The sequence below is a fragment of the Acanthochromis polyacanthus genome, chromosome 14 (genome assembly GCF_021347895.1).
Source record: "Acanthochromis polyacanthus isolate Apoly-LR-REF ecotype Palm Island chromosome 14, KAUST_Apoly_ChrSc, whole genome shotgun sequence".
NCBI lineage: Eukaryota > Metazoa > Chordata > Actinopteri > Pomacentridae > Acanthochromis > Acanthochromis polyacanthus.
In genome coordinates this window covers 21,720,818-21,745,515 of record NC_067126.1, presented here as the reverse complement: position 1 = coordinate 21,745,515, position 24,698 = coordinate 21,720,818, and the positions used below count along the sequence as shown (strand labels likewise).

Sequence of the window (24,698 nt, the reverse complement as noted above, 5' to 3'; positions counted from 1 at the left end):
TTTGTTGTGCTGAGTTTCAAATATCCACTATTAGTAGACCAAGTTGGGCTTCTTCAAGCACTTTTTCCATTTTTTATTAAGTAGTTGAAACTTAATTACAAAATACAGAATGATTCAATACAAGTCTTCAAAAAAAAAAAAAATCTATCTGCCCCACGTGTGTCCTGTGCTCACATGGCAAATTTTGTCATTTCAGTGGACTTGACAATCATGGTGTATTTTACAATTATTACATTTGTTGCTGCTCTCATGTAGTCTACATTCCTGTCACCAAAAACTTTGTATGTGTTAGATGAAGAATAACATTGTAGTCTTGTTCTAAACTAAATGAAGCCAGTTCTGAATGATTTGTTGCTTTAATGAGGTTTACTGATACGGAATCATTTTGTGCCCCTAAACACACAACCTACACCAATGAACAAAGTATAATATTGCTGCTATAAGACATCACATTTGTAAAGCTGGATCACTGGTTGATACATAAATGATTAAGCCACTCCTTGCAATACCAGTGCTGCTATATAACGTACGTCAGTCACCACAAAAGAAACTCAAGCTACTACTGCAGTTACATAAATTTTAACTGTAAGAAAAATAAACCTAACATCTGTGATTTCTTTATAACTTTACGATACTAATCTCCATCGTGTGGTTACAAGAAATACTGCAAACAGTCATTTCTTTCTAGTAGTAAATGTGTTTGCAAAGGATGTACTCAAGCTTATTTAGAGAAATCTATCTCTTCTTACAGGTGATAATGTACCTGGGCAGAGCTTGATAGCCACTAAATATGACAGTGACATCAGTGCCTCCAGTCACACTGTCATATAAAATGTGGGGATCTTTCCCTTTGGCGGGTGGCAGAATGAGACCTGGTTTACCAGGGCAGGAGTCTCCTGTCAGCACCTCAGCCTCCACAAAGTAAAGATACTCTTCATTCCTCTCCTTCCACGTTTTCATGGCCGCCATCACAGTACTAGTGAAGTAGATGCCATCACCATATGCTGGATCTATATGCAGAGGGAGATTAATAACTGTAAGTTTACATCTTTATATCCCTTCTCACTTTGATGTTATGTTCAGAAAAGTTAATAATTAAAGGGAAAAAATAACCCTTGGCCCCAAAAGCTAGGGGATCCAGTGTCTCTGTTATACTTTCATTATGGTTTGGATTATTTTCTGTCCCCTTTGAGGGAAAGGTTACTGCGAGTCAATGTAAACTTGTTCTGAGTGATCACCTTTATCCTATGATGAAACGTGTACAATGATGGACAGTGGTCTCTTCCAAGAGGGTGGTACCATGTCTATAAGGCATGACGAGTGACTGAATGGCATATGCTATGGCCTTTGCAGTCACAGTCTAACTATGAGATATTTTCAAACAATGTACTAGACAGCACTCTCCGCCATCATCATCAAAACCCCAAATGAGGGAACATCTATTGGATCAATTCGGAAGAGTTCTAGGTACTTGTGGAATCAATGCCAAGGAGCACTGAAGCTGTTCTGACAGCACAAGTTGACAACACATCACTAAGACAATTCATGTTTGTATTTCCTGTAACTGGTCACCTGTCTGTATGTGTCAATGATCATTAATGCTTATTGTAGCATCATCATCATACCTTCAGGTGGTGCACACTCTGCATGGAATCCAACTTGGCTGACCATTTCACAGAACTGTGCAGGTATGCGTTGAAACATTCTTTGAGGAGTGGAGGTGCCCAGCTGTTTTTTCTTGAGGTCAAACAGCAGCTCCAGCGTAGAGTTCTCCACTTTCTCCACCTAAAAGTCAAGTATATCACTGGTCATGCAGTGCCTCAAAAGAGACACTTACACAGAATTTTACATAAATTAGTATCAACACTTCTCAGTTTGAGGAAAGAGTGCATCCCGTTTGAAACTCAAACTGTGATATTAACCAAATCACAAAACTAGTGTCCTATGACAACATCAAGCATGCTACATTTATACATAATGTACCTTTAATATTCTCGGCCAATGATTTTTGAAGGCAGGCTGTCTGTCTGAAAACTCTTGGCTTGAATAGTCAAGTACCGTTCTTTTAGGAAAGGACACTTTATTAGCCGTCAAAGTTTGCAATTCAGACTCTTCCTCTGAGACAAACTTCTTCTGGATGGTGCAGAGCATGGCCTCCACCTGCAACGCAGCCATTACAACATCTTCCCGAGAATCCCCGCTTATATTTATGCATGCATGACCCTTGGCAAGAAACTCCTCGATGGAGACACCCCTTTTGTGCAGACGAGTCAGCTGCCAATATTCTTCCTCGCTGAAGTGCTGGATGAAGTTGTTACAGATGGTAACAGTGCCAGAGGATTGGAAGAGGTCAGTGAGCCACTTCTCAGCCTCACGTGTTGATTCCTCAGAGAGGCCAGTCAGGCTCATCTGAGGAGATGGAGCTCTGCTGCCGTGGAAGTCATCTCTGGGCATTTCTAATGGAAAAGACAACAAAATCACTGTGGCAAGAAAATTATAACAAGGTGAAACAAGGTTAGTTAAATCATAGTATCTATTTTTTAAAAGAACTTTAGCTCGACTACATTTGTTTTGCTGAATTCAATGAAAGCTATTACAATAGTGAGATACAGCCAAGCTTTCTCCTTGTTTTGAAGTTTCTGTTATTTCAAGTAAACTTCTTTCGGGTATGCAAATTACTATAACTATATGAAAGTCTCAATATTTTACAAGGCCTATCCTGGTGACTTTCCACATTTTAGACCATAAAGAACAAATTTCACACCGTTACAAGAGATGGATATTAAACTAGCCAGCTTTTAAGAATGAGTCCCATTTTTGTAAGCAGCCAGCTTGTAAACTTCAAACTTGTTACATAACGATAATCAGTTTTCCACATTCTGTTGTCACAGTTAGTCTTTCTTTATTAACTATATTTATGCGGCTAGAAGCAGGGAGATCTGAAAACTCTTTGACTGTAATGTGGTGATATAATTTATCAATGAAATGACTTGTGAACTAGTGAGTTTCACAAGCATCATAATGAAGCTACAAGGAAAACAATGAGTGGCTGCAACATAAAATCTTTTCAGGATGTTTTTACTGTTTGTGGACTGGCAGTGCTTCACATAGTGTGTTCCACAACTATCCAGTGTCTGCTGAACTCAAATATTGTTGTTACCAGATGTAGGGCTGTGATGAGAGGCTGATGAATAATGTTGCTGAAGAGATCTTATTTTTTCCTCAAAAGCCTGGAAAGAGAAGATTATTAACACACACACACACACACACACACACACACACACACACACACACACACACACACACACACACACACACACACACACACACACACACACACACACACACACACACACACACACACACACACACACACACACACACACAGAGTATTCGTATGAGACAAATTATAAAGCATAAACAGCATTTCACTTAGTTACAGAGCACTGGTAGCTTAACTGGACATATCGGCATTTCTCAGAAGGTGTGAGGAGTGTTTCACACTACAGTAAAAACATAACCACTTTCCATCGAACAGATGAAGGGAAATATCAATGATACTTATTTATGACATTGCAATTTTAGTATCTTAATATCAATGTAAATCACGACGTGTTCTGAAACACAACCTGAAATGTGTCATCGTCATATGGAAATATGACAAAGTGAACTTCCATCATCCTTTGACACGATCGGGCGAAAAGAGCCACTGCATCCAACATGATCCTGGCAGATTCTGGTTTGGTAAAGCCGAGGGCTCCAGTGCCGATGGCAGGAAAAGCGATTGACTTGTGTCGACTTGCCGCTGCTCTTTGTAAACATTCCAATACAGAATTGAAAAGGATCTGAAATGAATCAATATGTGGACAGAAGCACAGACATACCTAAGCAAAATATAGAGTAGTAATAGTAATATTTATTACAGTATTACTTACTGTCATCAAGGAACTAACTCTTGAATTCTCTTAAACATTATTTGAGAGTGAACAGACCTAATCTAAATTGGATATAGTTACAGCATAATATGGACTGTTAAAAAGTCTCTTGACAGATTATTACTGTACCTCATTTGCTTTATGGTGCCACTTCTCAATGCAAAAAGTGTGATACACTTCTTTACATGGCAGCTTGTAGGATTTTGTAGGAATGACTTGGCCATTCTTATGAGCCTTATCCATTTCTTTTTGCATTCCATCACCAGCTTTCTGCAATAAAACTCCGGAGATTCGACCCGAGCTCAGGTTTCCATCTGGTGATGCAGTGTTCACAATGATATCTGTCTGAGGGGGCATGAAAAAGAAGAGTAAATATTAAAGGATTAGAACAGGAGTACAGACTGTTGTCAGATTTAGAAGTCCCCCAAAATCTAAACACCCTCTTGGATCACAACAATGTTTAACCTGAAACACATATTAATATACTGTACTGTAAATAACAAGTCAAACAAGCAGCTATCCACATTAAATTTAATAAAATCAGTAAAAATAAAAATAAAAATTGACATAATAAAGAAACATAACAGATTTACCTGTTGTTCTTCAAGTTTATCCTTCCTCAATTTCAGAAGGACTTTTCCAATCTGGACTGTAGGAGGTGGGGTGTTGGCAGGACCTCTGGATGCGCTTCCTGTTGCTTGACTGTAACTCATAGGCTTTTGGTTTGCAAGTATCTGATGGCACGCTCTCTCCATTTCCTTCACTGTGGGCTCATCGTGGTTCACAAAGAAGATTTCTTTAAGACGATGTCCTTTAGAGTAAGAACTCTGATAGTAACGCTTCACAGTTGACACTATGGTGTCGGCACATTCTGGCAGCGGGTAGTGGAACAGCCCAGAGCTAATAGCAGGAATGGCAACTGTCTTCAAATTATTTTCCTTAACCTTGTTAAGAATGCTCTTGATGGCCTTCTCCAGCAGCGATTTAGCTTGTGACATCTCAGACTTGGTAGGATACTTTGATAGATCTGGACCCACAGCATGAATTATCTTGTTGCATTGTAGTGTCCCAGCACCACTGATCATAGCGTCTCCTGTTTCTAATTTACCATGTTTATTGACATAATCATCACACTCTTTCTGGATTCTGGGACCACCAGCCTCAGACAGAGCTTGGGCAAGGCCACCACAATGCTGTAGATGTGAATTTGCAGCATTCACAACTGCATCCACTTTGAATTTGGTGAGATCAGCCTTCCACACAGACACCTGAACACCCATAGGCAGACTGAAAGTACACCTCTTCTCTGGGGCAACAGTCAGTGATGCAATGCTCCGATCTCTCTCAAAGTCCACGCCTTCAAAGGTAGCCACACATCCAAATTTGCAACTGAGTATATCGCTAAGACCATGTCCACGGCGTTTCACAATGTTAAGTGAATATCCATGAAGAGGAATGTCTAGTTTACTGTCCATGGTTCCTGAACAGACCTATGGAAACACAATGTGTTAGTAAATCATATAATGATGACAGTGTCACATCTTAAATATCAGAAACAGAACCAATGAGATATAAAGTGAAGAAAGACGACATCAAGTGACAATGAGTGAAGATGTCTCTATATGCTTCTAAATATGTTCAGATGAATAGGTGACCAATAAATATGGATATTGATTGAGGCAGAACTGGAGCTGGCACGAACAATAGATTAACTGTAGACTGTTGCATTTATTGCTAACTGTTTTGATAACTGATTATTTGGTGTAAGTGATTACTATTTTATTTCTTTTTTCAAAAAGAAAAACAAGTAAATATTCTCTGATTCCAGCTCCTTAAATTCAAATATGTTCTGTTTTCTGTACTCCTCCATTACAGTAATCTGAATATCTTTGGATTGTGGATAAAACGAGACTTTTCAGGAATGTCATCTTTGGTTTTGGAAAACACTGATAGACATTTCATAGACAAAATAACTAATTCATACATCCAAAATAATTCTCTGATTAACTGACAAAGAAATTAATTGCTAGTTGTGACTTTAGGCAGTAGGGAAAAGACCATCAAACTAAAACAATATAGATCTTATTAATAAATCAAAACAGGGGCATTGTGATGATTATTAGATATTAATGCAGTTATTCATCACACCATGGTCTTTAATTGAGATTATATCGATACATATACAAGTCTGCAGCTCAGAATTCCAACTTAACTTTTTTTGAGGCAGAAGTATAAACTATTAATCGCAGGACAAAATAAGGGATCACTTAAGGGGAAAATCAATCCCACATTTGTGAACACAAATACTAATAATTTCATACGTTGACAGTGTTATCAGGTGGAAAATATTCTGTTGTGCATTTGAAAATAATTTTTACTGGCCTACAGGTAACCCATAGTACACAGAATTTCCCTACAGTCCTTTACTTGCTCTCAGTAAGTGCATCCATCAAATCAATGAGTGGATGCATCAAAGATTTCTGCAGCTCAATGTAGACAAGACTGAAGTGATTCTATTTGGCCCCAAAAATAAAAGGTCTAAGATCAGTGCTCAAATTGACTCCATCTGGAATTTCCCTTGCAATTAATAAAGTATCTATCTATCTATCTATCTATCTATCTATAAGGTACAAATCAAGCCAGAAACCTCGGTGTCATTATTGACTCAGACCTGAATTTTAATAATTATTTGAAAACTGTTAGTAAGTCTGCCTATTACACCTGAAGAACATCGATAGAATCAAGGGTTTCCAGTCTAGAGAAGACACAGAGAAACTTGTTCATGCATTTATTTCTAGTAGGTTAGATTGTTGTAATGGTGTCTTTACAGGTCTTAACAAGAAATTAATCAAACAGCTGATCCAGAACGCTGCTGCTAGAGTCCTACCCAGAGCCTTAGAGATAATAAGAGTTGCGACACTCCCATAGGGTGCCGTTGTACGCTTTCTTTCGGTCTACTTCCGGGTTGTGGAGGCTTGTTTAGTTCCAAGCACGGCTTCGACAGTGATAGCCACCGTTCATTTGCACTGCAGGTTGTTGAGTATATGTGGAGGTAAGTTGATGAAATGCCTACCTCTTTTGAATTGTCAACTGCCTATATTTTATCAGAGGCTCTTTATGATGCATATGCTGAGCTTTATTTGTATTTGCGCAGCGTAATTATATATATATATTTTTTATCTTGGTAGACCACCGAATTTTTGCTACTTTTTTTTAGCTCGACTCTGCTGTTAGCTGTGAAGTTATCTCCAGGGATATATTGACGGATTAATTGTTGATGAGTCGCTACCTCTTTTTTAATTTTAACGTCTTTATATTATATCAGAAGCCCTTTTTGGTGCATACATTTATCTGTATTTGTGAATATTGGCAGATGACCGACTTTCAGGCATTGCCATGTGCTTGTTAGCTCTTCTTTGAAAGCTACCTAGCTACATCGCTACCTCTTTTTAATTGTCAAGACTACGTCCTTTATATGAGACCCTTTATAATGCATAAATTTATACTTGTAAGTATTTAACATATATATTTATTAATATCTATTGTATCTATCTATCCACCAGCATCCCGAGAGCCCTCACTGAAGACACGAAGACCCTCATTGTTTCTCCCATTGTCAATAAAACATACTATTTCATTCATCAAAGCATAATGAGTTGTTATTCTTGAATATATATTTTCTGTATGTCTTAAAATGGTTATAGTGAGTCAACTCCTGCCTCATCAGAAGTGGCTGGACACTATCTGCTGAATGGACTGTTGTTACTCTGCTTTTCAATAACTCCCAGACTACGGGTAAGTGAATCAGAGAAATATAGACATTGTCTGGAAATACAATCATCCAGCTGGGCAAAAATTAACATCTTCAATCATCTTACATTTCTGTGTAAAAGTCGATTTTCCATGCTAACACGAATGTGAAACATTCCAAACTCCAAAACCCCAAAAGTGTCTTTAATATGTCACCTTACGGCTCAAAATGTAAAACTGACATTTACATACATACTCCAATGAATTAATAATCAAACAAGAACTTGGAGGTGTGATTTTATTCCTTTTTTACCGTGAAATCGCCGCTCTCAGTCCCATAGAAGGAAATGACAGCGCTGCCTGTTTGGAACTATTCAGGCTTACATGAACCACGTGACCGCCCCGCTGCGAGAGCATGAGTGTCGCAACTCTTACTATCTCTAAGGCTCTGGTCCTACCTAACACCAGGAAACTGGTCCAAATTACACCGGTCCTCAAATCACTACACTGGATTCCTGTTAGTCAAAGGATAGAGTTCAAAATCTAACTCCTGGTCTACAAAGCACTGAATGGTCTTGAATCAGAATACATCCTGGACTTATCAGCTCCCTATGAAGCATCCAGAGCCCTCAGGTCATCAGGGACAGGTTTACTGTGTGTTCCCAGAACCAGAACCAAAAACAGTGAAGCAGCATTCAGCCAGCCAGCAGCTATTATGCCCCTCACCTGTGGAACAAACTTCCTGAACACCTGAGGTCTGCTCAAACTGTCAGCTCTTTAAAGATTAGGACTGAAAACCCTATTGTTTACTGCAGCTTTCTCTTAGATTGTTCAATCTATTTTCTTGACTTTTAATGCTTAATTATATATGCTATACAAATAAATTAAACGTCTTACACGTGCTGTTGTACCTTCCCTCCAGTAGATGGAGACAGTGACACTGAATGTGGAAGGTAATGACGCCAATCAGTAATCATTCACCCGCACAGAAACACAACCAGGATGTGTTCCTGCCCCAAATTACATGGAATAGACTGACTAATGTGCAAATGTGGTTTGGTTGTGAATGCAAAAGTCATTCACTTTACTTTTTGTCAAATGCAAAGTTTGGAAAACCTACACAGAAGAGAAAAAACAAATCTACTCATAATCATATATCACATAGGTTTCCCTGCAGTTCACTAACTGGGTACCATATTACATTGACCGAATTTGCACACGTCCCTGCATACATGCTTACAATAACTACGCATTTTTGCTTTTAGGGCTGGCATTATTCCAAACCCAATTAAAATGAGTATAAGTCTGCAAATGCATAATTTAGTTGACAATTTTTGTGACTTCCAAGTTTCCGAGTTCGCCATTTTTTCTTCTAAAACCTCAGACAAACACGCTGACGCACAATGTCCGCGAGACAACACAAGTCGCTGAATGCTACTTATTCATGACAAAACCTTATTTACGTTAATGTTAACGCTAATATTCAGTTCAAATAAAGCATACTTTCAGTTTTAAACAAACGAAGAGGTAGGTTTTTATGCAGAAATTAGATACTCACCGACGTATCTACGCCTGGAAAGTCCCGAGGTAAAGCAGAAAGCGAAAGAATGAAAGTAAGGGTGCGGACCTGCTCAAACTGCCCTCGTCGGGATGCAAGCCAACTCTAACTTAATTTTTTTGTCATACGACTTCTGAAAATATGACCTGCCTTTAGCAGCAGCCCAGCCTGAGCCAACCAGTCCTGACTATAGGGCGATAGGAGTAAACAGAACAACGTCTCATTTCCTAGGAAACAAAAGTGAAAGTAGCTTCAGGCAGACGGTGCCCGGCCAGCGACCATGGCTGACGCATATTGTTATCCTGTGCTCGTCGAGCTCGAAGACAACAACATACCGAAATTAAGAATTAAATTAGTGAAATACTTCCAAAGTAAGAAAGCTCGCGGTGGAGACTGTGAGGTTGACTATGAAAACGGCAGCAGGACGGCGCTGCTCCTCTTCCGCAGAGAGGAGGGTGAGTCTGGACTGAAAAACTACTTTCTGCACTTTGCACACTTTCGAAGAGCTTTTTTTTTTTTTAAAGTAAAGTTCGTTTTATTGAGTGATTTATTTGTCATTTTCGAAACAAACATACAAAAAACATTACCCGCTTTATAGTCAGTCGACTTCCTTACTCACAGTGTTTTCATGTCTTCCTCTCAGACCAGCGAAATGTTTTGGGGAAAGAAGCCCATCAGATCCGTTTGGATACAGGGGTTTTGAAGATGACAGTTCGTTTACCCCCAGAGGGGAAACCCACACAGGTATGTGCACAAAAAGTCACTAAAATAAGGCAAAAAAAAAAAAAAAATCAGTCAGATGTAGCAGAACTTGTCGGCAACAACTGTGTGATCTTTGACGTCAAATTTTAATCTTCAAGGTAATGAACAGATTATTTGTGGGACTCTACTTGGGCGTCATATAAGATGTGCCAGTGCTTTAAGACCTACTGTGTGAGGTTTCAGAGGAAGTAAAACCTGCCATAGTTTCACTCTGTTCTGCAAGATTAACTGTCTGTCTTACACGAAATTACACTAATATTCAAGTCGTTGTGATTTACATGGGGACGCTTGAATTCCTACTTAGACTTGAGTTATTTTCAAACAGAGATCAGTATGTTTTAAAACAAACTGATCTCTGGCCCTGCACTGCATTTTACTGGAAGTCATGTGAGTCATCATAAACTCAAGGCGGTGCTGTATACTTAGATTTCTCCACTCAGTTCCTGCTGTGTGCACAAACCAAAGTCTGAACCACAACACAAAGTACTTGATGAGCAGTATTGGCTTTTGTTATCTTGACACGGTGTTGTTTCACTTCCTCTTCAAACCAGCTCAAAATTGGGGTGTTGGCATACACAAGATGTCAGTGGAACCAAAAACAAAAGTGATTAAAATATATTTTTTATTTATTCTATGCAGGAACCTCCTTCTGATAAAGCCAACAAGAAATGTGAGTAAAACAAATGTGCAAAACTACACTCTGCTTGCACCAAAGGTTTGTCTGTCACAAATATAATTGTTTAATACAAATTTGCAATCTCAAAACACACACAAACACACATACACGTACACACAGAGATCTTCTCACATTATATAATTTACCATACATGTGCAAGGAAGTCAATTAGTGGTAACTAAAAATACAAATATTAGCCTCCCTGAAGCAGAAATAGGTTAATCCATTGTTAGATTTCTTTTAAAGATTTATAAAGCATACCGTAAACCTGTAACTTTGTATTTTGCAAAATACAAAATTAAAGTTTTACAAAAAGTTTGTTGAAGTTATTAACATGAATAATTTTGTTCACTATAGCTGCATATAATATGCAAAAAAACAGTGCCTTTCTGTGATAATTTAAACATTGTGGACCGTAATTCCAACTCCAATCAAGCTGAAACGGGGATGTGTTCATTGTCCCAGATAGAAATGTGTTTTCCTCCTTTTATTTAATCATGTACCTGTAGTGGAAATAGCCTCACATGTAAAAATATGTTTATATGTAGCAAAAATATTGCCTAATATATAGCCTATATAATTGTAGAAACTACACTTTGTGGTTAAAATTGCACTCATTACCAGGGACACTACTCAGATATTAAATTTAAGCCATTAAGACACCTTTATCAAAAATATTTCAGGTTGAATTACCGTACATTTATCCAATTTACTTGTGCTGAATAGTCTCATAATCAAAAGGCATGCACTCTGATTTCATTGACCTCCAGTTCCCCAAACAAAGAAATACATGGTAGAACTGATGATAATTATACACAAATATTTATTAACTAATACTACAAATAAACAATAAACAACAATGACACATTAACAACTGACAGTCAATAAATGAATGAATAAATGCAGATAAATTAACTACCAGTGATCGTCACTGGAAGCAGTTGGTAGAAAGCTGATGAATTTAGAATCACTCTGGAATTGGAAAACCAATTGTAATTTGGAAATTCACCTGTTTAGGAAAAGAAAAATGATACTTGCGTAGGCTTTGTAGGAGGGAGAGGGAGGACGCTGCAGGATGTGAAGCTGTGATTAACTGCTGGATGAGTTGGTTCAGGAACACAGTGACAAAAGAGGCACTTTTTCAAATTTGCATTGCGAAAGTGTGCCAAAGTAAAACTATGAAGAGTTGAACCTCATAGTTATGAAAAAAATGCACTGTTGCATTATTGAAGTTAACTTAAGAAGTTTAACTTTCAGTAAAACATTGATAAACAAAGTCTAGCTTAAATTGTAGGAAAGAATCCTGAATAATTATATGTTAAAAAAAAAAATGTGGAAACATACTCAAGTAACAAGCCCTAGTTTAAGCCATATGTTTTTAAAGCCATCATAAAAGAACAGAGTTTTAAACCTTTGTTTAAAGTCAAGTTTTAAGTTTTAGTCATCATAAAAGAGGACCTGTTGTGGATGTGTTCCTCCCAAGGGGTAGTGTTGAGCTTCACTGTCCACGAGAGATCAAAACCCAAATACCTTTCCAACTTACTTTGGTTCGAGTCTTAAACGTACCCATCCAATTGTTAAATATCTAAGATAATCACAGATCTGAAAAACAACTGAGAAAGTGATTAATACAGTTTCCAACATAAAATGTTTATCTCTTACAGTTCCTGAGATAATATAAAAAGTGTAAAAAGGAATACAAACTGTGGAATTTCAGGATACATGAAAGTAAATTTCTAATATAACTAAGACCACAAGCATATATTATCATTATCAAGTAAAGTAAGACTTAAGAGATCTGTATCCAGTATATGTTTGGAATAAGACTCTATGTATTTTATTGCAGTGACAGAGAGAAGGTAGTTGTTTGTATATTGTGTGTGTGTGTGTATCTTCCAGAAACACTCCAGATGTGATGCATTCTTTGATACTGGTCCTGATCAACCTGGTATCATAGATTGAATCCAGATGTTGAGATAATCACTGCAGTAATGCTTAATTTCCTTATTTTGTGAATTTAAAACTGTTCAGTTCATTGTTGTAAAGAAAGTTCTGGGTGTTAGGGAGAGAGAAAGGTCAGGAAGTGACAGTGAAGAATGAAATCTCCTCCTCTCCAGGTGTGTTTTTTCTCACAATTGGCACTTTATGACCCTTATCAGATCATGATTTTTCAGGTATTTGTCGTAGCTATGCTGTTGCGTTGGTTGGGGAGGAGGTGGACTGATTTGCCACTTGATTGACAGGGAAAGCACCTGCCCTGCAGTAAATGGAAATTTACAACTCTGATTTTCATTTCCTCTAAACACTTGAAGGCACCACTTTCACAGGATTGTACTGACAACGCACTGGATGGCCATCTGTTTGCCTTCAAGCTTTAAGTTTTCCAAAAGACAGCTTGTCAAGAATGTATTGCTGTTAATCACTGAACTCAACAGGAACAGTTTCTTTAGTTTTTACATGTTGTTTCTAACTATAGACACTTGAGAGTTTGTTCTACTTTGATACTGAATTTGAACAGGGTCAACTAGTGCCAAAGTATTTTTTTACATAAAGATTAAGTTTAAGGTTCACCTCTCTCCACATGTGCCTCATTTGTCTTCCTTTTCTCTCTCTCTGTCTCCACTTTTCTTTCCATTTTTGCAGTCTGTTTGTTTAGCAAGTTAAGTGTCATGTATAACAAAACATGAAAATCAATTTCACAGCCTTGTAATGTCTGGCTTGCCTGAAGTCACTGTGGTCAAATGTCTGAAATGGCTGTTAAATCACTCCTCCCTTCTCCAAATCAGTGTTGACTGGATGCATGTAGACTCTTAAATAATAACTAAGTAAATGCATGAAGACTTGCAGCCTTGTTTAGGATAGACTACATGTATTTTCAGAAAATAACATAGATGCAGTTAATTATGTAGTATTATCAACATCACAAAGCAACAGCTTCACTACTGCACTTAAAAAGGTGGCAAAAAGGAAACAAAGAGTGTGTAAAATTAACACTGGCTTGACCACAGTATCATATATATTACATTTTTAAAAACTTGATTTGCATATTTTTTGGGCTTGGGCCAGTGTTTTAGAGCAGTGGTTCTCAACCCTGTTCCTCAGGACCCCATGTCCTGCATGTTTTAGATGCTTCCTGCTCCAACACACCTGATTCAAATGATCAGCTCGTCATCAAGCCTCTGCAGAAGCCTGATGACGAGCTGATCATTTGAATCAGGTGTGTTGGAGCAGGGAAGCATCTAAAACATGCAGGACATGGGGTCCTGAGGAACAGGGTTGAGAACCACTGTTTTAGAGGATGCAACCTAAATAAATCTAAAGTAATGCAAAACATTTTGAACTAAATTTAAAATGTTTAGTGATTTTTATCCATAATTGATAGTTATCAATAATTGATTTTAGCGTAATAATTGAATGTTCTTTCATTTATCCTTCATGTCTCATTAACAGCGAATGCTGCTGTGACCAACAAACAGTCGAGTGCTGATGAACACCAGACTGAAACTAAAGCTGAGACAGAGGCCAAAGGCAGAGACGATGACACAGCTGATGAAGATCTGTGTTCCACCTCGGCTGTTTTAGGAAATATTCCAGAGACGTTAAACCAGGAGTTTTTGGAGATGCTAATAGAGAACATTGCAAAAGATCCTGAGACTCCATCTGACTCCCAAAACTTTGTTTTGGAAGTCTTTCGTGACAAATCCTCTGCTGTGGTGACTTTCCAGAGTGGAAAAGGTACCCATTTAGTGCACCCTTGTGTATGTGTGCAGTAATAGGTATAAAAGCTTCCTTGTGTATGTGTGCAGTAATAGGTATAAAAGCCTAACTTCAACAGTTTTCCTTGTACAAACAACCAAAGATGCCCTTGTATAACCTTTAGGGTATGTCTTGTGATTTTCAGCATTTAGAAATACTGCAATGTGACTTTCAGTGGAAAAAAATAACAACTAAAAGTTGAATCTGTGTGAACCAATGATAGACAATCAGTAGTACTGCTTCACCTTCGTATTGCAATAAGACACTGTGCGAAGGTGAATTGGAGTCACTTGTTAAACAACACAGAGGTCACCTCACATTGAATACTGTTATTCAGTATGACATTTCTGCTGTTAGTCAGCAGAAAACACACATGCCAGATGTTTATGACAGAGTGTACATCTAGTAATTCAGTAAATCACAGATTGCGCTCATAGTAGAAGCTGACAAATTGGTGTACTTATAACTAAATCAGCAATACATGTTAAAGGCACACTGCTATATTCCTTAACTTTTTATCCCTGTTTCACAGAAAACACTGACTTTGTGACAAGATGCCCTCAAAACAGGACGTTCAAAAATAGAGGATTAACAGTCCGACCTCTCGAACTAACAGAGGAAGTAGTTGTTGAGGACTTTGGAAATTTTAGGGAAGAACTGCTCCGCCTCTATTTTGAGAGTAAAGGTGTGGATGTGGAAAATGTCATGCTCAGTGAAGGGGAACAGTCTGCTGTTATCACATTTAAAGACCACCAAGGTTAGTTCAGTCAAACTACACTTTTGATGTTCTTTTGTGAATGCCAGTAATATACAGTGATAGTGATTACAACCATTGCATGAATTCTTGACAGTGTGACAATTGATTTTCTATTTTTTTTTCTTCTTGTAGCTGTTACCAAAATTCTGAAGATGAAGCATTGCATCAAGCAGCAAGAAGTCAGAGTTTATCCTTATTATAAATCTTTGGGAATAGTCCTCTATGGCAAAGACGAGCCTTCACTAAAACTTCCTGCTGCCCTCTCTGAACCCATCGACGGTGCTGTCTGGAGATACCTTAGTGACAATCAGTCAGCAGCAGAAAATATTCGTAGTGACTTGGCAAAACACTTCTGCAACGTAAACATCAACCAGACTAATGTGTGCTTGAGACCTGTTCCTTCACTACTACAGCAAAAGGAGTCCAAAGTCCTTATCAAAGAGTGGAGGGATACTGTGAGGTCAGGCTTTGCAGAAGCTATGTCAAAATTCAAATCACTGAGCTTCCATCCAGAGTCAAATGTAATGGAAGCATCTGAAGAGAAGATCAGAGAGATGCTTATGAAGGAAGATGTGGTTGTAGTGACTGATAAAGCCAATGGTGTCCTATCAGTGGGTGGTCCTGTGAGTATTGTCAACAGACTTGAGAAAGCTATTTCTGAAGTCATTAACAATATTGTGAAAAGGGCGCAGAGGGAGAAATTGAGTGTAACACAAGAGATCAAAGTGCCACCATCTATGTTCCACATCCTATGTCAAGATGGTCTCAAGGACAAGCTTCTATGTGTGTACCCAGAACTCAAAATGTCATTTGGAGAAGAGAGTTCAGATTTGAAAGTAACTGGCTTAAGGGATGAGCTTAATGCAGCAAGCAAAGCTATATTTGATGCAATGTTTGCATTGAAACGGCAAAATTTAGAGCTTGATAAGAATGTGCTTGACTTGCTGAGGAATGAACAACAAGAGGAGCTGACAGATGCTCTCCTCACATCTAAAGGAATAAATGCAGCATTTGAGATCAGTGCAAACAGGGTGCAGCTCGTTGCTGTTTCTGACACAGACCTAGAGGATGCTGAAGACCATCTGGGACGGCTGCTGATATCTGACTACATTGATGTTGAAGACACTAATGTCCTAGAGAAGCCAGAGTGGCAGTGCCTGGTCAGTAAGTTAGAGAATGACAACAGTGACTCGTACCCAAGAACTGGAATCCACACAACTGGTCAGCAAGTTGTGGTGTCTGGCCCAAAGGATAGTGTCAGCAAAGTGAGCTTTGAACTTGACAAATTCTTAATGGAGAATGCTCTAGTTGAAGACACTGTTGAGGTCGAGCCCAATGCCATCATAGAGTACATTAGAGATTTCAACATATCGCAGTTGAAGACATTGGAAGACAGGGTGGTGGTGTCATACAGAAAGGGTGCCATCTGTCTGAACGGTTCAAGAGTTGATGTGGTAGACTGCAAGACATTCGTTGAAGACTTAGTGTCTAATGTGTTCTTTGACACTTTAAAAGTCTCTAAACCTGGAGTGAAAAAGTTCTTCCAAGATAAAGAAGCTATGTATGTTTCCTCCCTCAAAAATGAAACTCGTTGCCTGGTCCAGCTGGTTGACGAGACTGGTAGTGGACAGGATCACTCATCCCTGAGACAAAAACCACAGCCAGTTTACCAAGTTCAGACAACAGATGGAGTAGAAATAGCTGTTTGCAAGGCTGACATGTGCAGTTACCCTGTGCATGCAGTTGTCAATGCTTCTAATCAGACCTTGAAACATGATGGAGGCCTTGCGGCAGCCCTTTTGCATGCTGCTGGCCCTCAGTTGCAGGATGAATGTAACAAACTAATTAGCTCGAAGGGACAACTCAAGCTTGGCGACTCTGTCATAACTGGTGCTGGAGGGCAGCTTTGTTGCAAACATATCATTCACGCAGTGGGACCACATTTTGATGCAACTAAACCCCAAAAGTCTGCGGCGCAGTTAAAAAGAGCTGTTAAAGGAAGCTTAGAACTTGCTGAAATGAACGGCTGCGACTCTGTTGCTCTACCTGCCATCAGCAAAAGTCAAGGCTTTCCCCTCAATCTGTGTGCAATCACCATTGTCAAAGCAGTTAAGGAATACTGTGATGAGAATTATGATGATATCAACTTGAAGAGAATCCATCTAGTGAACAACAACGACAGTGCTGTCCAGGCTATGGAGGCTGCTGTCAGACAAGAGTTTGGAAATAATGGTGTCAGTCATTCTCAACAAACTCTTCCCATCAAATCTGCTAAGTCTACACTTATGAAGTCTGCTGACACCTGCTTGTGTCATGTACAAACCAAGGAGGGCTTGGACATCAGACTTACAACAGGGCACATAGAGGCTGCCACGGTAATTAACATTTTTTTGTCATACTTCATTGAAAGCAAATAGAGTGAAATATTCTGAAGATAAGAATAAAGACTATTGCAGTTTATAGTCATAAATATTTTTCCTGTGCTCTTGCTATAAAGTATTACTCTCACTGAATGACTGTATGGGGCTTGACTGATGTTACTGACTGATTCCTGTTGTACTGAGGCTTGACTTTTCTGTTGTATAAAACGTGTGAATACATTTTCAGACGGCGGTGATCGTGAATACTGTATTTGAAGATCTTGCACTCAACAGAGGGGCAGTTTCAAATGCCATCCTGGGTGTGGCTGGATCCAAACTTCAGCAGTTGGTTAAAGCAAGCAAAGCCAATGGAACTTTTGGCGAAGTCATTGTCACTGACGGCTGCAAACTGAAGAGCAAGCAAGTTTTTCATGTAGTTTCACCTCACTGGGACAATGGCAGTGGCACTGCTGAAAAGGTAGAGTGTTACGTCGTGTAAAGTAAATGACCTCTGCAACATAAAGTTGATGATAATTTAAAACACGTCTTAAGCAATGTACTTAAGATCTAAATTGTTTAAGTTCTGTTTTCTGTGTAAACCCAATTTGTGTAAATGACTTTCAGCTATTTTCTGCACGTCACATCACTAACTTTCAATATACAGTAGTTCCATATATGCAGTATTGTTAGATATGAGTAGTAGCAGTATTAATATTTTGCTGTGTCTTTTAGACCTTAACTGGAATCTTCAAGGATTGCTTGGACAAGGCAGAGGATACTGGGCTGACCTCCATATCTTTCCCTGCCATTGGCACTGGAAACCTGGGTTTCCCAAAAAACCTCGTGGTTTCTTTGATGTTGGATGAAATTTTAGCATTCAGCAGTAAAAAACAACCCAAGCACCTGAAGAAGGTTGTCATTGTCCTTTACCCCAAAGATTCACAGACCATCCAGGTAAGCAAAGATAACAAGCTTTGATGGACTATCACACTCAGCTCTACAGGATAATGAGCTTCGTAACCCACCACAGCAACACTTTTTACGATCTTTTCTTGGACTTCTGCTTTTGAGTAATTGATATGTTTTGGTTGAAGAGTTCTCTAATTCTGTTTGTAGGCTTTCAGTGATGAGTTCAAGAAGAAGTTCCCCAATTCCTCCACTGGTTTACCGTCTACCAGTTCATCACAAAGTCCAGGTAGGCAACGCTGTTTTATGTCCACATGTTTGTGTAGTTAAGGTGTAATGTAGCAAATGCTTTTATGGAATGAAGCACATTAATTAGTGTATTCATATACCCAACATTTTTTAAATTTGATATTATAATACAGCGGGCAAATCTTAATGAAGCTGTATATTTACAGTTGTAAGTTTGGCATTTTTTTTCTGTAAACTCTGTTTATGTCCACTGCCAGGGGGCCCCTTCTCTAAAGTTGCCTCAAGCTCAGGAATGCATGAGACTAAAATGGGAAGTGTGACTGTACAGGTAGTCACGGGAGACATAACCAAGGAGACCACTGATGTTGTTGTCAACTCCTCCAATGAGGATTTTTCTCTCAAGTCAGGTAAGTAATAACATTAACTGGAATATTTCAGTCATGCAAAATAATTAAAATTTAATTCATCCAAAGGCTCCCACCAGCCAGAGATTTTCATAGTCAACTTTCAATCGCACATATATATTATCAATTTAGTTATCTAAATGTATTTTTTTTAAGAGTGGCAGAAAATAATTTGACTTCCAGTGGTGAGTAAATTACAGAGAAGTACAAACCTGGAGCCAATAAAACCTCAGTTTTAATTATCACAAGTGTATGTATGAATTAAGCTGCAGCAACACCAACAGAAATAATTGGCTAATGAACATGAATGTGTTTGAAAGAAACAACAAGGTTACTGAACATTTTGTTCATAAACCTAATCATATATCATCTTTTTGCTCCCACACTTTGAATTTCCTACATTAATTGTACACTGTGGATTTGTTTGCATTGGTTTATTTTTCCACCTCTAGGTGTATCTAAGGCTATTCTGGATGCAGCTGGTCAGGCTGTTGAAGCAGAATGCCAAACTCTTGGTAAGATAACTCACTTTATGACAGTATAACCAAGAGAAAACACCAAACTCAGTTTTCTTGCTTGATGATAGAAAGGATACTGAATTAGTAATAACCCATTTCTGTAGTCGCAAGATTGTCCAGAAAAGAAGTGTTGCTTAAATACACATATTCATGGTTGTCATGGTTTAAAGTCATTCAGATTTACTGCCTATACCCGCAGGTTCGCAGGCCAACAAAGGCATAATAATGACACAGCCGGGTAACCTGAAGTGTAAGAAGATCCTTCACTTGGTTGGTCAGACAGACCCAGTTAAAATCAACAAGGTTGTGAAAGATGCGCTCCAAGCGTGTGTGAAAAACTACACTTCTGTGTCATTTCCTGCCATTGGCACAGGTGAGCTGTATCAGCAGATTTCAGTATTGTATTTTGTTGAATATATTGACATGTATCCTCAAATATTATTTAGCTGACAGTGTTACATGCATAAATAAAACTCTGCAATTCTGTTTATGGCAATTTCAATGTTTAAATTGCATTTTGGATTGAAATTATTGCTAAATTGTCTTAAGAGTTCCTTCTTTCCGTGAAACAAATTTAATATCAGTTTTAATGCTGTGTCTCTTTAGGTCAAGGCAACGTACAGGCAAGGCAAGTGGCAGATGCCATGTTGGATGCAGTGATTGATGTGTTGAGCCAAAACACCTCCAGTACCCTCACAACAGTCCGGATAGTTATTTTCCAGCCACCTATGCTCAAAGAATTCTACAACAGTATGCAAGACAGAGAAACTGCTGACCCACAGTCTGCAACACCTCTGACTGACCCTAAGTACAAAGGAAATTTCTGGTTCAACATTGGCTCCAAAATCAAATGTAAATGCAGAAAAAAATAATTTGGGTTTTCACAGCTATATGCAATTTTGAGTATTTGATTCTAACCTAGGTCTTGCAATTTGTTCTTTCAGCAATATTTGTTAGTGAAAGTACTGACAAGCCACAAAAAGAGGGAGATTTTGTCATTGAAAGTCTGAAAGTGGACCCTGCCTGCTTTCACATCTGTGGTGGCACACAAGCTGATATAGACTCAGCCAAGCAGTGGATCAACGACCTGATATCCAAAGAACAACACATCCTCCCCATTTCAGACAACACCATCCTTTGCTTCTCTGATGCAGACCACCAGCACATTGTTGAGATACAAAAGACCATGGGCGTCTGCATAAAAACTGAAAGCAAGAAAACCCAAGCCTCACTCACAATTGAAGGCCTCACCAAGGATGTGCTCAAAGCCAGCAATGAGATCCATAAGATGCTGAGGAAGGTGAGAGATGACGAGGACATGAAGAGGAAGGTGGAGCTGGCTGGCACAGTGGCAGAGTGGCAGTACCAGCAGCAGGGGCTTCAGTTTCAGAGCTTCGATGCAAAGACCAACTTTGAGCTTGAACAAGCACTGGAAAAGAATCTACAAAATGTCAAAGTCAAAGTCAACGGTCAAGACTACACTGTCACCATTCCAAATGGACCAGCCACTGACAGCAAAGGAAATGCCCTGCAGATAAAGCGGATTGACAAACTAAAAGGTATTTCACAGATAAATGAGTTACCTCTCATTCTGTTTCTAAGTCCTCTCAAACAGACCACAAATCTGTTTCTAGTTTTTAGCTGAGTTGACTTACTGCTTTTGCTACAGGTCTGGCATCTGTCACAGATTTTCTAAGTCCCAACGTAATGCCAATCACATTGACATGAAATTTGTCTGTTTTGCCACTAGATGAAGACGTGCCTGAGCACTGGGCTATCATGCCGGCTAACACCACAAGTCTGGCTGTCACCATCAATGCTGGGACATCAGAGCACACTGAAATCCTCAATCTGTTCAAAGCTTCCTGCAATCGAGCAGTTACTAAGGTAGCATTAAACATCCATCCATCCATTATCTATATACCGCTTAATCCTCACTCGGGTCACAGGGGGGTTGGAGTCTATCCCGGCTGACTTGGGGCAAAGGCAGGGGACACGCTGGACAGGTCACCAGTCTATCACAGGGCTACACATAGAGACAAATAATCACACTCACATTCACACCTACAGACAATTTAGAGTTACCAATTAATTTGAGCATGTTTTGGACTGTGGGAGGAAGCCGGAGTGCCTGGAGAAAACTCACACATGCACATGGAGAACACGCAAACTCCATGCAGAAAGATCCCAGGAAGGCTGGACACGAACCAGGCATCTTCTAGCTGCAAGGCAAAGTGCTAACCACCAAGCCACTATGCAGCCCAGCATTAAACATTCTCACATAAAATGTTTTTTACGTGGCATCAGCAGATATTTGTTAAGAGCAGAAAACATATTGTGAGAATTAGATTTTTTGGGGGGAAAACGGTAAACTCATAGCAGATTGCACCAAAGTGTACTTTGCCCTTCTCTTAGATTGAGAGGATCCAGAACCCTCCACTATGGAAGAGTCTTCAGATCAAGAAACGTGACATGGAGGTGAGAAATGGTCATCAGAACAATGAGAGACGTCTTTTCCATGGAACCTGTGAAACCACAGTGACTACAATCAATGAGCTCGGCTTCAACAGGAGTTACGCTGGAAAAAATGGTGAGAAGTTTTGGGAATTTTTTTTTGCCTTTGTCAGAGACTTCATAGTGGAGAGATGCCAGAAAAGAAGTAATAAAATGAGAGTAATGTCAAATATGTTACCGATCAGCTCACTGACTCTGCTGCTGTTTCATTTTCAGCTGCATGCTATGGTAATGGCACGTACTTTGCTGTCAGTGCCAATTACTCTGCCCATGACACCTACTCCAAGCCAAATCAAAAAGGGGAGAAGTTCATGTACCTCTGCCGAGTGCTGACGGGGGATTTCACCGTTGGCCAACAAAACATGATCGTGCCACCATCCAAGGGAGCCGTCTCCGTTCAGAAATATGACAGCGTCGTGGACAAAATGGTCAACCCTAGCATGTTTGTTATTTTCCATGACAGTCAGGCTTATCCTGAATATTTGATTACATTCAAATGACACTGCCATGCACTGAGAAAAAAAAGATACTGCCTTAGATCACTAGACTACTTCTTAATAATCACAACATTATTCATGCATTTGTTTAACTGTCTCATTAAGATATCTAGTTTAAACTTGAAGTGAGTGCAATCATATAACTATTAGCTGTTTTCAGGTTTACAAGCAACAGGGAATGATCACAAAGTATTAGTAGTCAGACCCCGATAGTGCCTTGAAAATGTATCAGTGAACATGCCACAGATTTATCATGCAAGCAGAAATCTGTAAATGGAATAACTTCAGAACTTTTGTCTTCTACATTATGCACTGTGTAATTGCAATAAACAGGTTTTATGACTCACACTAGGCTGACTGAAGTACCATCTCTGTTCCAGGAAATCATGTGATTGCATAAGCTGGCCTGTGTTTGCATAAATCAAGTTAATAATCACCTGCTGTTTTGGTAAAAAACAAACAAACAAACTGCTGTTCCAACAAACAAGCCTGAACAAATGAAATGTATTGACTGTTTGGTGAAAAATAAATACAGCGGTGGAAAAACGTTTTTGGACACACTTAAAATTATTCACAATGTCAAATATTATCATGAATATTTGTGGAAAAATCTTTCGTGTTTCAGTGTGTGGCTGCATTAGACAGCCGCAAATACAAATGATATTTTTTGCTTATTTACAAGAAAAACGAACAAAACTAAATTCTACCAAAATGACCCAATACTCAAAATTTCTTACATTTATGGAACCAATCAATTTTCAGTTTTTAATGGCTTTTTTAGGATTTGTTTAGTATTATGGCTGTGATTGTACTAAAAGACAATGCACTTAAAGAGTGCACTTCAGAGGGATTCTTAATGCAATGTTTCACAAATGCATGGGGTGTCCGAAAACTGTTTTCCACCGCTGAGTATAATCAGTGCAACTACATACACTTGTGAACAATAGCTTACGTACACTTGTAAAGGCCATGCACAGTACATGTTCAAAGAAGGGACAAAAAATGAAATGGAACTCCCCAAACAAATGAAAAAGTCAAATGGTCAACTGGTCTTGAAACTACTCCAGTATTAGCGTGATCAGTGTTCGCCATCATACTGAAAATTAAGTCATCGCCTGAATCTCAGGCTGCTGCACTCTGCAGCAGGCATCCGAGCTTCAGTCAACCCTCCCTGTCTCAGTTCCTGAGAAACAGATCAGTAATGTGATGCTGCAACCACTAGGCTTCACTGCATTAGTGGGTGATGAGAAGAGACTGGTGCTCACCAGACACAGTGCTAAAAAATTCTGGTCAAACAACTTCACTTTTGTCTCATCAGATCAGATTCCTCTAATACTCTAGGAGTCCTTGCAGTGCAGTTTGTTTGACTCCATGTGGGCTATCATGCCTTTTATCCAAACTGGCTTTTGTCGAGCTGCTCTGTCATAAAAGATTGATTGATAAAATGCCACTGAGATTTTTTCATCTCTGTAGAGAGCTTTGGAAGATCTATTAGAGCTACAGTTAAGTCCCCAATCACCTTCCTGACAAAGAACTGTCCTGCTTGGTTGCTCAGTTTGGCAGACAACTCTATGATTGTGGCCACTGTTGTCTCTCTCAAAGCTTTAGAAATGGTTTTGTACTACTGCCTTCACCAGTGCCTCACCACACTTTTATTACAGGTTTACAGAGAGTTCTTTGGACTTTATAACCTGGTTTTCTTCCTGACATGCAGTGTCAGTGGATCTTATACACACAGGTCAGATAAACTTTATTGATCCCTAAACAGGAAAATTTCCATTTTAGGTGGGGAGATTATTATTTTTTCAAAAGTATCCCATTCAAAATCAAATTTACAGTTCAAAGTATACAGAAATTGAAGGAGTCTGTTTTGAAGCATCTTGCTGTCTCCAAAAAATTCTCACTTGTTAAGTAAAATTGCGGCTGAACCAGAAAATAACTGCCTTTTATTGGGCAGAATTTTCAGATACTACAAATCTTAAGCCATAGAAAAGTTGCACATGCATAGTTTACTCTCATGTTAAACAGTATTACAGAGACAAAAGAAGAGAGGTCA

At 39.0% G+C, this 24,698-nt stretch overlaps 2 protein-coding genes across 3 annotated transcripts; one reads left to right on the top strand and one right to left on the bottom strand.

Annotated features, from left to right (window-relative positions):
* Window positions 1-43: 43 nt before the first annotated feature.
* On the bottom strand, window positions 44-9,974 carry parp9 (poly(ADP-ribose) polymerase family member 9). 2 transcript variants are annotated; one of them, XM_051959075.1, is made up of 8 exons: window positions 9,863-9,974; window positions 4,529-5,425; window positions 4,065-4,280; window positions 3,630-3,845; window positions 3,161-3,230; window positions 1,984-2,456; window positions 1,626-1,785; window positions 44-1,010 (listed from the first exon to the last, which is right to left on the bottom strand). In XM_051959075.1, the coding sequence occupies exons 2-8, from the start codon at window positions 5,408-5,410 to the stop codon at window positions 736-738; spliced, it is 2,292 nt and encodes a 763-aa protein (XP_051815035.1). In that variant the 5' UTR covers window positions 5,411-5,425; window positions 9,863-9,974; the 3' UTR covers window positions 44-735. The 2 variants fall into 2 exon arrangements, with proteins under 2 accessions (XP_051815035.1, XP_022057455.2); XM_022201763.2 differs by lacking the exon at window positions 9,863-9,974 and adding an exon at window positions 9,244-9,499.
* Window positions 9,524-22,990, top strand: LOC127537172 (protein mono-ADP-ribosyltransferase PARP14-like). Its single transcript, XM_051959074.1, has 17 exons — window positions 9,524-9,698; window positions 9,887-9,987; window positions 10,645-10,675; window positions 14,132-14,416; window positions 14,970-15,194; window positions 15,327-17,569; window positions 17,802-18,032; window positions 18,287-18,508; window positions 18,671-18,749; window positions 18,967-19,116; window positions 19,566-19,628; window positions 19,831-20,004; window positions 20,238-20,483; window positions 20,576-21,190; window positions 21,382-21,518; window positions 22,047-22,221; window positions 22,362-22,990. Exons 1-17 carry the CDS (start codon window positions 9,524-9,526, stop codon window positions 22,643-22,645), a joined length of 5,436 nt encoding a protein of 1,811 aa, XP_051815034.1. The 3' UTR covers window positions 22,646-22,990.
* The last annotated feature ends 1,708 nt before the right edge of the window (window positions 22,991-24,698 follow it).